We start from the raw sequence: 14,291 nt of genomic DNA on the forward strand, positions 1-14,291 counted from the left end.
TACCCCTGGAATCAATAAAGTCTTATCGGAGAAACGATGTGTCCTGAATTAAACCAAAACTTTACAAAAGTAAACGAATCACATTTCACAGTATGCTGCTGTCACTACTTGATTACTCTTATAGCAGCAGGTACTCATACTTTTCAAATCATGATCCGAGTGTTTCTGTGAAGCTGCAGGAGCTGCTCTTCAGCTTGAACCGGATCTGAAGATTTTTGTAATAATTTTATATGTTGCACAGAGACATAAAGTAAAGCAGGTAGCTGTAGTAAAATGTACGTTGTCTTTTTGTCAGTGATTCTCTTCACCGTGACTGCTGTCATCTTTTATTGTGTAATTTTAACCCTTCTTTTAACCTTGCAGGTCTCTAGATTCACCGATTGGACGGCAGATACCTGCAGCCCTACGAGGCAAACTGAGGGATTACGTGCTCCAGCGTCCCCCTGACGTCAGCTGTAGGTGGATGTGAACTTCCTCGTAGGGATTTACTTTATGTCAACAAAGCCGGAGGCAGAGTTCAGCCAACGCGACGTGTCTCTGGAAAACCCCGGTACCGGTTAAAAAGTCCAAGTCTCCCGGCTTTGTTGATTCTCTTCTTTAGTGTCAGTTGTTTCTGGGTGTAAAATGACTTTCTGTAGACTTCTCTCGGTGGCTCTTATACCGATTTGTTGGGTGTTCGTGTCTGTGTCGGAGGAATTGACCAATCCGGCCGCCGGCATCACCTCGGCGCCCAGACCCGCCGTGACTAACAGCAGCGCGGTGAACTCCACACACAGCGGCGGTAAGAACCGCGGAGGGCTGTTCGGTGTGGACAGCTCGATGATCCAGAGGGCCCTGTACGTCCTCATAGGCATCACCATGATCGGAGTCCTCTACTTCCTCATCCGAGCCGTGCGGTGAGAACTGCTGTAATTACTTTAATGAGACCACTGCCGCTTGTGGATGGACGTTAACACAGTCAGGCATTTTGACCAAAATGGGAAAATATTCCGTAAATTCTCGGATCAGATTAAAGCTGAACTGAAGAGCGGCTCCTCCAGCTTCACAAACACACACGACTCACATTCTACAAAGTACGTAGAACTGATGAGAAGTGGGGACGCATTAAACTACTGGATTTCTGAATGGAGTTTGGTTTACAGTCAGTCCACATACACTGGTTTGGCAGGATGTAAACTGATTTAAAGTAATGTTACTTTTTTGCGCAGCTTGGATTAGAGGGATTAAAACTATAGAAATGTATTAACTAATAAAGTATCAGATTAAGAACAGTGAGTGTTCTTCTGAGTGAGTGAATTTACATCACGCCAAACTTAATTCATAAACTTATTAGTTTGATATTTCCTATAGTATCAGCACAGACCTATATGCTGTAAGAGGTGATTTATGCCTTTTTGTATATTTTTAGTGACCACTCTTCTATTCAGCACACGTCAAACATTAAACAGTATTTCCTCTGAAATGGCTCAGCTACTAAGTCCCATCATCCATCAGAGGTTACTTTATCTTACAGCAATTTCTATAATTTCTTGTATTGAAGAGTGGCTCCTCCAGCTTTACAGAAAAACACGCTATTTAAAAGTTCCTCTAGTAGCAGCAGGGGCATAAATGATATGAAATGGTGATTTATGCCCTTTTTAGTGGCTGCTCTGAAGGTCGACACATTTCTCATCCACTAATCAGAACTTCTTTTGAGATGCTTCCCCTACTAACTCTCATCACCCTCTGCATGAATATAGTGGTTTAGTTTCTCAGTTACTCCTCATTTGGACAGTCATCATGCCAAACTATATGCTATGACCTTTCATAAAGTTTTAGGGGTTTCTTTTAAAGTTGATTTGATGTTACTTAAATGTTTGCAGCTACTCCAACCACCATGTCACGCCAAATTCCATATTAAACTCAGCAGTTTAATACTTTCTCTCCTATTAGAAACGGTATGTTAGAGTGTAAAATGTGAGTCATGCTTCAGCTGTTGGATTCACTCTTCAGTTTGGAATGAATTTCTAATCCTCTTCCACAGTTACACTAATATCCTAATAGTTCTTAACCTCCTTGTTCTCGGTCTCCAAACCAAACTCCCTTCATAAATCTCAGAGTTTAACACTTAGTCTCTTATCAGCAGTTGCTATTGTGTCTTCATGTGTCCTTCTGAAGCCGCTCTTCAGTTCAGCATGAATCTGATCCTCTAAACAGAATGTCTTGTGAATTTTCTTTTCTCCAGTATTTTGTTCTGCTACTTAAAACCAAGCTGCAGTGGAGCAGAATTAAGTGTAATATTCATTTAAAAAAAACTTTGACATTTCACTGTGAAAACTGCATCTTGGCTCGGTCTCATCGATTATCTTGATGTTGTCAGGCTGAAGAAACCCGCCCAGAGGAAGAAGTACGGTCTGCTGTCAAACTACGACGACTCTGTGGAGATGGAGGCGGTGGAGAGCGACGAGGACGACACTGTGTATGAAGCTCGCAGCCTCCGCAGGTCAGAGCTCAACACAACAACAATAACAAAACACAACACCAACACTGGACTGTGAGGCTGACACCAGCAGAGATATCTGAAGATATATGAGGCAACATTCTGTCTTTTTTAATGTAAACACAACATAAACAAATCACAACTCTTCCCGGCAGCACAGTGACGTGGATCTGTGGTGTCGGTTTCAGTTCCTATTTTTCTGTTTTATATTTGGTTGTGTTTTAGTTAGAGGCCTAGGTGGTTTCTGACCTGCTCCAGTGTCCTGTGTCAATCATAAAAAAAGGATCATTTTTCAGTGGCTGTGATTAATCTGGTGGTGTTGAACAGTGCCACTGTGACTGAGGTTTGAATGGTGAAGTTACCCAGCTGGTAAATTTCTGTCTCTGTTGGTGCTGTAATGCTGTTGGCTGTGGTTATTTTGGTTATAATGCAGTCTTTTCTTTTCTTTTTTTTTTTTAATCACAGTGTTTTGTTTTTTTTTGCATGGTGTGGGCTGAGTGAGAGACACGACTTTAAAACTTTCATTTCAGCAGTGCTGACAGAGGACTCATTATTCTCTCACTCAATCAGTTCACTGTTTCATCCATAAAATTTCAATAAACAATTTGGTTCAGTGTCTCAAACATCTAAAGCTTTGCCAGATCTATCAAGTCAGACTGCTGATAATAAATAAATAAATAAGTAAGTAAGTAAGTAAGTAAGTAAGTAAGTAAGTAAGTAAATAAATAAATAAATAAATAAATAAATAAAAATAGAGTTCTTCACTCAGGGCGCCAGCAGAGACACACCCCAGACTTTGAGAATTTGGTAAAAGTTTGCTGAATCTGATGTCCAAAATGTCAGAGGGTCCTTGAAAGCACCGGTTGTCAGTGGTGCTAAAATAGCTTTAACATAAAAATGAAGCTTCCTAAACTGTGACTGATGGTTTGTCTCTGCACAAAGACGCCTTCGTCCAAACTAAAGGAAAAATCAATCAGAAACCGATTAGTGATTCGGAAATGATCACTGGATCATTTGGAATGAAACAGTGTCTGTGATTTATGGGTTAACCCTAAAAACACTGGAATGGTCCTTTAACTGACCCACTACTTTGGCCTCATGTTGACCGATCACTCTACTGATCTGCTGATTGATCTGATCAGTGTTATCTGTGTCCCTGTTCAGATGAGTCCGGCTGCAGTTTCTTTGTCACCTGACGGATGGGACGGGTGGAGACCTGCTGCTGTTTTCTGCCCTCTGTGAAGCCTGTCAGGTGATATTGATTATGGATTAGGAGAGAGAGGACTGACCAGTGACGACTGGAGGAAGATAAATGGACCAAATATCATCATCATCATTAGTGCTATTATTGTTATTGCAGATAAATGCCAAAGCTATGAGCTGCTCCAGAGGCTGAGCAGGTTAATAAATGTTTTTTTTTTTTTTTATTGTCGTATTGGATGATGCAAGCGTGGTGGTGAAGTCGCTCTGTCGTCATGGAGGAGCAGGATGCTCTCTCTCTCTCTATGCTCTCTCTCTCTCTCTCTCTCTCTCTCTCTCTCTCCCCCCTGCGGGTCATCATGAGGCCAAATTTCCCTCCTCTGTGTGGAATTATTATTATTTCAAAGTCTTTTTCTAAGAATTCTTTTGTCTTTCTTTTTCATTCGGAGCTCTGACTGTGTGCTTTAACTACTGTGAACTGATAAACCTGCAGAGTGCTGATCTGTTTAGACAGCAGCAGCGATTGATCTGGATTTTTTCCTCCTTGCGGACTGTGACCCTCCACGCTGCACAGACCTGAACCGGACGCCTTTAAAGGAGCTCAGATGTGACAGCGTGAACATCATCTCCAGCTTCGTTTCCTGTGTCTGGTGACAGGACACGTTCAGGCTGAAACGGGCTCTTAGAGCTAAATGATGGGTTTGGAGGTTAACCTCCCTTTTTCCGGTGTTTGTTGTGTTTATTTCCTGTCTCATCCGGTGACACTTCATTTTATGGTGCCATCACTTTCTCACAATTCCAGAGGAACTTTTCTAGAAAGAATGAATCTTTATTCATAATTCACTGAAACTTTTTTCTCTCATATGTTGAGTTAATATTCGTACATACTCAGCTGCTGTGCACCACCTGAAACTACATCCATATTTAATATTTAATTGCTTCAAATCAAGTGCAAAAATTGAACTCTCTGTATTTTCCTCACAATAAATTCCAAAGGAAAGGCTTCTTTCTAAAAAAAAAAATGTCTTGGAAATAATCTGAAAAAATGTACCCATCAGACGAAGGCCTTCCTGTGAGACTGTGGTTTAAAGAGAGTAAAGCAGCAGCTCAGTGATGATCAGACCAGCGTTTGTCTCTGTATGTTTCATCAAAGGTTTACAACTGTTAGAAAACACCAGACCTGCAAACCTTTGATTCACATGCATTTAAGAGTAAAATCATTAAAGTGTTTTATATTTGAACCCATGTCTATGTGAATTTCTGCTTTTGTAAGACAAACTTCTGATTATAAATAAGATGCTGAGGAATCAGGACACCTGCATACAGACCATCAGGCACCTGATCTGATCATGTGACCAGACACATGAAGAACCAGGTAAACACAATATTCCAAATATGATCAGAACTGGGACTCAAAAAGACTCCAAACCAGGACACTAACACAGGGGACGGCTCTGTCTAACTGTTCATTCATCCAACAGAAATATTTTACCAATAACTGCATTCATCTAAAATATAAAGTTTCAAAAACTGCTGATAAGAACAGACTCTGAAGGCCACTGTGAGGTTCCTCCTCATGTTGGGGTCCACTGTTCCCCTCCTTACTGTACCCGTTCACACGGTGTCAAAGCAAACCTCACTGAGTGTGAACATGGAAACCAGATCAGCTGTTAACTAACTAAACCCTGCTGTTTCAAATCTAAATGATAAAATCTAAACCAGTCTGCCTAGAACCTTAACAGTGGATGGCACAGGACAACTGATCCGTCACCAAACATTATTCAGTGGAACTGAAGAGACAAAACACCGTAAAGTCTTCGGCCTGCAGGTGTGGAGCCACTTCGGTGTTTCAGAGCTGAGCCACAGATATTGTTTCTTTAATGAAGCATAAATAATAAGAGCAGCGAGGCCACGTCTTACTGTGACTCACTGTCTCATCAGGTCTGTGACCTCTCCATACACAGGTAATATCCTGAGGCGCCAACAGGGGTCACAGTTTTACTCCTTCAAACATCAGCGAGGCTTTTTTTTAAACAACGAGGCTTCAAGAGCCCTGAATCCAACAGGTGAGACAGCACACCTGTCCACGACGTATGTAATATCATAATAATGATAATAATCTTTGTTTCTAAAACCAACGTTGACTACATGCTTCACACAAGGCCGCAAATTCAAATCAACAAATTATAAAATCACTAGATTTTTATGATAAAACAGTGCTGATACCACACTCTAACCCTAAAACCAAAGACATGAGACCGGCACCGCAGGCGGTCCCTGATGGACCTGTGGACGGACGGACAGGTGAGACGGTCCAGGTGAGCGTCTCCACAGCCACGGTGCAGCTGCTCAATCACCACCTCTGCTTCACCGACTCCCTGCAGCATCCGACCCACTGTGATCAGGTCTCAGGACTCAGGATCCTCCGGAGTCTGGACCAAAAACCTCAGACCGAGGAGAAACTTTTACAACTGAAATACTTAGTGAATGAGCCTCAGATCAAAAACTGAGCCACAGGTGGGATTTAGATGTTTACCTTTTAGTTATGGCTCAGAGGAGGTTGTGTCTCTCTGAGTTCTGCCACTAACTGAGATTTTTATCCAGTTATAAGCCACAGGTTTTAGACTCTGGTTGGTTTTACAAAAGGGTTTAGTCACCTGCTGCTCGGGTTTTCAGTTGTAAACCTGCCGGTTACTAGCGGACTCGCTGCTAGCATAGCCCCTGGTGTTTTTAGCGTGTGGGCTAGCTGCTAACAACCGGAACCTGTTGGACCCGCGTCCATAACATGTCTGCACTCACCTCTCCATCCAGGTGCGACAGGTGTCTCCGCTTAACCCAAACCATCGGCCCGACTGAGGAAGAGTTGAAGCTGGAGACCACGATCCCGGTCAGACCGCTGGCTGCTCGTTGACCGTTCAGCTCCTGTCCACCGTCTCCACCTCTCTGTCAGCTCCACCTGAGCAACAGGTACAACATCCTGGATGAGCAGGATTTTCCCGGTGTCTGGTCTGTAAGACAGTCCCACCACAGCGGCTTCATCTCCGGCCAAAATCCCACCTGTGGCTGGAGAACGGGGCGGTTCAACACCTGGCTCTCCTCTGTCTGTGGCTCCCAGTGGCGGTTTTTGGCACGGGCGAACCGGGCGGCATCTCATGGGCGGCGGCAGAACCACGTGGGAAAAAAAAAAATCTGCACCGCGAAGCGGTTTTCTATTATCTATCATATTACTTTGCGGGGAATTGGCGCCCCCTGCAGCTGCAGGCGCCCCTGCTTACCGAGAAGGTGCCGTGCTCAGAAGCTGGGTGAGGAGGGGAAAGAGGAGGGGGGCGCCGGGGACAGTTCACCTCTGGGTCTCTACCAAATGCTCATGGTGTGGTTCATTCTAGGGAGGCTGACACGCCTCTGTAATTACTGGGTTGACCTTGGTGGAGACCTTTTTCTTACAGAGGTGTCTAGTGAAATTTCAAATGATTGAATATTTCAATAAAAGCAGTCCCTTACAGAACCCGTCCCTCTTGTACACTTTCTGTTCTTTTGCCTCTGACACCAGGTTAACAAAGGTGGTGGCAGCTTCACGCTACCTTTCACTCCCTACTTGTATTACAGGTATAATCCCAAACCATAGCGCACACATTTCGTTGTCTTTTATTTTTCAAATAAAGTAACTGTACCCACAATAAGTACATCAGACTCTACAGGTCATCTGCTTCTGCCAGGCCTGCTGACACTGATCTTTGGACTAGAGAGTGAGGACGGTTGTTCGCTTGCAGATACTGTTCTGTGAATTCTTATCACGTGCGTGCACCTGGTTTTTATGTGCACGGTTTTGAGACTAATTAAGAACCACAGCAGACAATCCATGTTGGTTGATTTAATGATTTAATGATCAAACACACATTAAGAAATAAAAGATACAGAAAAAAAGAAGAAAAAAAAGATCTGGTGATGGACAATAATGTTTTTCCTCAGGCCCTTCAGTGAGTCAGTGGAGCTCAATCAGTTTCGCCTGCTGTAAGAAAAACAGTGAGGAACAGGACTGTGAGACCAATAAGTTCATGGAACAGCATCTAACACCACCTCCCTCATTAACACAGCGAGAAAGGGACCAGCTGCAACATAGTCGTATCTAATATGCACAAAGGGTTACAAATATAAATACCAATGGCAAGTACAGACAGAAAAAAAACTCAGGTTCAAATGACTGTCCTTTACGTTACAGCCTCTCCTTTATGTCAACAATTACTTTTAAGTCACAACTGCATCTCTCAGAGAATATATTAAGATCTAATAGCACAGTGAGCATAAACAAGGAGAGGTTTCTATTCATAATTCTGTGCTGTACCTGATGAGGTGAAGCTTGATGGAGCCTTTCTTCACACTGACAGGTTTGGCGGGGCCGGGAAGCTGGTCACTCAGCTCGACAGTGGGCTGATTCTGAGAGGGAGGGAACAGACAGTGAGATAAGTCACAACATGTGAGTAGCTACTAGTACTAAGTCTCTTAGCAAGACTGTTCATCTAACTGCAAGCTGACTGCAAGTTTAAACTGCAAGTTTAATAATGTATGTTAACAGGACACCTCCCACAACATACCAGGTCATATCTGGGTTTTTTTGTCGGCGTCTCAAGCTCAGGAGTGCCAGGTCTCTTTTTGCTTGGAGACGGACTCTTACTGAGCGAGACGCCTGACTCGTCATGGCAGGTTTGTTTTGTCTCCTGTTGTGGTTCAGGGTCAAGTTTGATCCTCTTGGATGTTGACGCTTCTGAACATGGAGAACGAGGTCTTTTTGTGGCCTGTGGAGTCATGGAGGAGGGAGTGGCTGTGGACCCAGAGGCCGATTCCTGTAGAGAACAAGGAAAATGTGTTTTTTATGGTAACATTCTCAGAAAAAAGCTCAGTTACTGCATTTAGTTTTGACCAATATCTAAACACAAGTCAAGGATTAGTTTTGAAAAATATGCTTATTGACTTTCTTACTGAGACTTAGATAAGAAGATTGATGCCACTCTTACATCTGCACGTTAAATACAAAGCTACAGCCAACATCCAGTTAGCTTAGCAGAAAGACTGGAAACATTAGGAAACTGCCAGCCTGGCTCTGTCCGAGGGTTATCGCTACAAAAATGCTTTAACCTGCAAGTATTAGGAATAAGTGATTTTATCTTCAACAAAGCGTGGAATGGTTCTGCAAACCTTGTTGGCCTTCATCTTCTTAGCTGGCGCAGAGATCTGGTGGCTCACTGCAGGCTGTGGTTTCGGGCTGAAAACCTTTTTCCGTGAGCCATCAGGCATCTGCCAGCAAAGGTTCTCCCTCTGCATGTATATGGCTGATACGGTCATTCCCTCTTCATACAGTTCACTGGTCTTTGCCTGGGTGTAGACTGCAACAGCACAAAATAAAAATACGCTTTATCACACACGTTGCTCCATTTCAACGAAAACTGAAAAGAATGAAAAAAAAATAAAAACATACTGGCATCAGTGAAAGAGAGGAGGTCAGAGGTCAGGTCTATTTTCTGGTTTCTGGACCCGTCTGTATTTAAGACGAGTCCAATAAGCCAAGATGTGCTCACTCCCTCTCTGAAACAGACAGAAACACAGGTCAGTGAGCTGACAGTACAACACCTACATACCAAAATAAGAAGCGCGCTTTAACGCTTTCTCTCTGCTGCAATGAGTTGAAACAGAACCATAAAATCACATCCTTACATGTTGTTCTTCCTGGGTCCAGGGAACAGCTGTGGATTAATGTGAGCCAGGGAAATGTTCACATTCCTCTCCAGAGTTCCCACCAGGAGTCTGATTTTTGACTCCACCAGGCTCGTCCTGACAGAGGGAGCAAAGCATAATGTTCAGAAAGAGCAAGGCACTCAAGTATCTGGACAGTAAATATGAAAACTCTTTTCTTTCTCAGAGAGAAGCTGAGACATGAATAAGAAGCCGTTTCACCCAAAGATGTGAGACAGCTTTTACTGAAACGGCTTCTCATTTTCTTTGTTCTCTGTACTCACCATCCAATATGCTGCTTGTCTGTGGTGGACTTTGCTTGGAGCAGTACGTAATGCCTTTAACATAAGAGACAGAACGATGGCAACACGTCACAGCATTGAGCCTTTGTACACAGGCTGGGATCTCACTACAGGAATAATCATTTCTATTTTACCAACACAGAGAGCATGTGAGTTCATTTCTGATCAAGGTCAAGTCACTGTAACATCACTATACAAAGATGGATCCCAGTTTTCACTGGATCCATTATCCACAAATCGGACTGTTTCAAAGGATAAAAACTGTGTTGTTTTAAAACGTGAGTTTTATGTATTTAATGCCAAAACTCAACAATGCAACTTTTAAAAATTCACATCAAAAGCTGAACACAACTGCTAATAACTAATATCATCACAAGCCATATCAAGGATTTTCTGCCTGTTCTGATCTTTCTGTCACCAAATGATTGTAAGAGATCATGAAGAGTTTCAGTCAAACTTCCTCAAAGTAAAAAAGTGAGATCAGAACACACGGCAGATTTATTCAAACAGAGACATTATATTAACTGCAACAGAAAAGAGAACAATAAGACCTGGTTTGCAAAGAAGTCAGAACAATCAGCATTCAAGCTTCAAGACCAAGTGCACATTTAAGTCTGCAACAGCATATTAAGAGCTTAGAGATGCCATTTAACATAAATCCACAGCCATAAATCCACAGGGAAACAAACAGATGATCCACCTCCTCTAAAATGACCTGAACAGAGCTCAGTCAACACTTTGAATGAATAACAGCAAACAGCAAAAACCCGTCAGCACATTCATTCAAAACAACAACAACAACAACATATCAGTTTCATTATGTAACACTCAGTGAACCTGCCCTGAGAGAAAACAAGTCACAAAATAAACTTCAATACAATGTCACACCCTAAAAAGCACAATGTGCAAACACACATTCATTTAAGTCGACACAATTCAGAATAAAATATATAATACAGAACATTACACAAAATCATTTGAAACAAACCAGAGTATAGACATTTTCTTTTTTCACTAACTATGTACATAAATATGTTCATTAAAAAACAACAAGAACCATTAACTATAAAGCTCAGGCTCCTTTGAAGGCACAGCTACATGGGTCTTCCAGGTTTATCAGAAAGAGGTATAGAAGGTATATATTAAAAATATCTAAATGATAAACAATGAAAAACAATATTGGAAGAAATGTCCAAAGCAGCGAGCATGTGAGTCCTTATTTTGATCTTTAGGCAGCTCAGTACATACTGGTATTTCTCAAAAAACTCTGGAGTCTCAAAGAGCTTGGACCAGGTGGCTTTTCCCTGCTGGATCTCCGGAGCGATGGCGTGGCCTGTGAATAGGAAAGAGAAAGCTTGTTTAAGTCAAAGTAAAAACTAAATCAGCTTTGTCACAGTTAAAGGTTCATTAACCCACAGTGCAGTGAGCAATTGGCTGTTGTCAGCTAAGTGACTACATACCCCGTTTGATCTCCTCCATTATGATTGTGAAGGTGGAGGGAGACACGTTGTAGGACGTGTTCTGCTGTGGGTATGCCGGGGTAATGATGGGCATTATGTGGCAGCGGTCGCTTGGATTCACCTGGAAATGTAGAAGGACACAGATTTTCAGCTTCCCTGAGTTTAAAATGACGTGACTCTATGATTGTAGCCTGAACTCTCAGTAAAAATGCTTTAGCTGAGGCCTTACCCTGGGGTCCCAGAAAGGAAGGTTGTAGCGGCAGTCCTTGACCTCTCTCAAGCAAACTGGGACGGACCACACCCTGACACAAAACACAAGATTTTCAAATCCACCCTTCCTCGTCTACAACTTTTTACAAAGCATTAACATGCAGCTACATTTTCACAGTGAGACAATGAAGTCACAATTGAAAAAGCAGCTTTTCTAGTTGCCTTTCAAAAATTGAGAAAGTTGCATTTTAAGAGTAAAACACCAAGTGATGTGAACTGCTATCACACGTTTCCTACAGCAACAACACATAGAGCTTTAGAAACTGGTTACTGTAGTTAGTGCGTAGTGTTTATCAGATATCTGTCCACTGACAGCAAGACAGAAGCTTAAAGTGACAGATGGAAACAAGTTTAGAGCTGCTCACGGTCCAGTCAGGCGACCCTGAAAACGGTGGAACTCGGTGCCAAGTGACTTTCAGTAAAACCCAGACTGATGTTTTTACATTTAACAAGGACACCACCAGAAATGCTGGGACAACTCACCACATTGAGTAGATCTTAAAAAATTTGGTCACCAGGGTGGAAGCGGTGGCATTCGGAAATAACTGACAAACCCTGGCGACCAGTATGGCCCACGATACACCGCCCAGGAAGCCCAGCTTGTTCGCGTAAATGTTACGACCTGAAGGGAGATGAGAGGAGGAGAAAATGAAGGAAACATCTAATTATCATGTAAGGGGACATGTCCACCTATTGACAGTCTCCTAAGTGACTAACAACATGAACTAGTCCTGTGTAGTTCAACTCACGTTTGGCCCACAGCTTGATGGTTCTCAAAGCCAGCCTGAAGTTATACACATTAGGCACAAGGCTGAGAATCTCCTCTGTCACTCTGTAGCCTATAAAAACAGAATGAAAACAAAGATTCATATAGAAACAGATGCAGTGAAAATGGACAAATCACAAATGAACAAACTGGTACACAGTCATAAACAAAAGGAAAATGACTACAGCTGTCAGGTAATACTGCACTTTAATCTGATGCTTACCATTGAGACTCCTGACGCAGAGTTTATCCAGGTTCTTCAAGAGCTCGTCGTTGCAAACCTTGAGATTTTCTGGAATGGACCTCTGCAGCAGCCGGGCAAAAACTAAGTCCACCTAGAAAATTATGAAAACACAAAAACAATGATTAAGGCACATGCAAACAAAAATGTATTTGAGGACACAGCAGACAGAAGAGGTTTTAGTTATTTCTCTGCACAAATTACCTCAGTCCCGTCATAGCACAGCTTGATGACAGGGACAAACGCCTCTTCGACGGCCTGAGGACAAAAGAAACTGTCAGTCACTTGTACTAGAATGAGAAATATCCTTTGACATGCACACATTAAATCACTTGTACGTCAAACCTGTATCTCTGTGACCTCCTTCTGGGCTTTCAGCTTCTCATAGAAGGAAGTGAAGAAGTCTTTTCTCTCCAGAAATCCAGGTCCGACACAAAGGGCATCAATATCAGCACCTGTCAAAGAAACACACATCCATATGAGAGGAAAGTCTGTATTTAAATAGACCACTATCTTCACCATATTCTCTCAGAGGCAGTAGCCCACCACTTAAAGAACCTGTGCTGCATGTGCCTGAATCTCTTACTTACCTTTGGTCTGAGCTCCCAGGTGAAACGAGCCAAAAGGAAAGATCTTACCTCCAACATTGTCAGTGACAACCTCAGGTAAGTTCTAAAATCAAAAAGCAAAACCATGAAGCTGTCATGTCTGTGCAATCAAATGTTTTCAGTATCACATTCCAAGATACTTTTGAAATAACAGCACAGAAGATTTCACCAACAATTTCTTACCATTTCTTTACACATTTCTCTAAGCCAGTCTTTGTAGACTGACTCCAGCCGCTTGACAACGTTCTCTCTGCAAATAAAACAGAAAAAGCATTTTCAGATATTGCTGTAAAGCATGTTATGGTCCTCTTTCACTTGTGCTCTACCAATTAACTTCAGTCACCGAGGATCTTTAACTCAATAGCAGCATAACATCCAAGATGCTGAGTCACAACAAAAGCAACATGTTGTTTTGATTCTACCTCTACAAACGCTGTTAATTAAACAAAGTGAGAGTAATGACATAGAAAAAGATGTGTCATACCTGTGTCGCAGCTGCAAGTTGTCCTCAAATACATCATAGGCTTGAAGACTTTCACTCAGCTTTCTGGTCTGGATCAAGTCCCCCTCTTCCGGCAGATCCTCGCTGATGGGACCGGTGATACCATAGGTCTTGGGTATCTCGGGGAATAATGGATCTTGGCTATTCCTTGGTCTGAAAAGGAACATTTACACGTTGGTACACTCTTCATCAAACAGTAATGAAACAAAAAGCACACAAACCTTAGTAGGAAGGAAAAGGTGTGTTGTGTTAAATATAAGGTGACAGGAGCCTCCTATTGTGCTGAGAAGTCTCAAATAAATTGTGTCAACTATGTATATTACTCCCATCATAAGGCAGCTCTCAACACTAACCCAAAACATTTAGAAAATCACAGGTTAAGCTGCTGCAAAATCACTAACAGGTGTGAACAGCAGATGTCCTTGGCTGCTCATTTACCTGTTTAACCTTCCTGAATCTTTAAATAAACAAGACAAAACAAGACAGCAGTGCTCACCCAGACATTGTTGTAACGGTGAAGTCCTTCTTTACTCGTATCGACTCTTAAATCGTGTGTTTTTACTAGGTAAAACTAAGCAAAACCGATGAAGCGCTCGCGTACTCTGGTTGCAGAGATGCTCACTGAACTTCAGGGCGAACCGAACGCCTTCACTGTCACGTCAGCTCTAGAATCCGAATCAACCGAGGCAATGACATGTGACAGAGAAAAAGAACACGTGAGCCCAAACTGCGTTCA

The 14,291-nt window shown here is 42.4% G+C and overlaps 2 protein-coding genes across 2 annotated transcripts; one reads left to right on the top strand and one right to left on the bottom strand.

Moving 5' to 3' along the window:
• Positions 1-450: 450 nt before the first annotated feature.
• fam174c (family with sequence similarity 174 member C) lies at positions 451-4,920 on the top strand. The gene is made up of 3 exons (XM_041041221.1): positions 451-896; positions 2,360-2,482; positions 3,644-4,920. The coding sequence occupies exons 1-3, from the start codon at positions 625-627 to the stop codon at positions 3,645-3,647; spliced, it is 399 nt and encodes a 132-aa protein (XP_040897155.1). The 5' UTR covers positions 451-624; the 3' UTR covers positions 3,648-4,920.
• Positions 4,921-7,732: 2,812 nt separating this feature from the next.
• Positions 7,733-14,059, bottom strand: LOC121182850 (poly(A) polymerase type 3-like). The gene is made up of 19 exons (XM_041039478.1): positions 14,052-14,059; positions 13,538-13,708; positions 13,237-13,303; positions 13,036-13,117; positions 12,791-12,900; positions 12,650-12,703; positions 12,428-12,539; positions 12,188-12,277; positions 11,922-12,060; positions 11,398-11,470; positions 11,169-11,289; positions 10,957-11,041; positions 9,691-9,744; positions 9,389-9,505; positions 9,153-9,259; positions 8,873-9,060; positions 8,272-8,520; positions 8,022-8,113; positions 7,733-7,805 (listed from the first exon to the last, which is right to left on the bottom strand). Exons 1-19 carry the CDS (start codon positions 14,057-14,059, stop codon positions 7,733-7,735), a joined length of 1,992 nt encoding a protein of 663 aa, XP_040895412.1.
• Between the last annotated feature and the right edge of the window lie 232 nt (positions 14,060-14,291).

This window comes from Toxotes jaculatrix, chromosome 6, assembly GCF_017976425.1.
Source record: "Toxotes jaculatrix isolate fToxJac2 chromosome 6, fToxJac2.pri, whole genome shotgun sequence".
Lineage (NCBI taxonomy): Eukaryota > Metazoa > Chordata > Actinopteri > Toxotidae > Toxotes > Toxotes jaculatrix.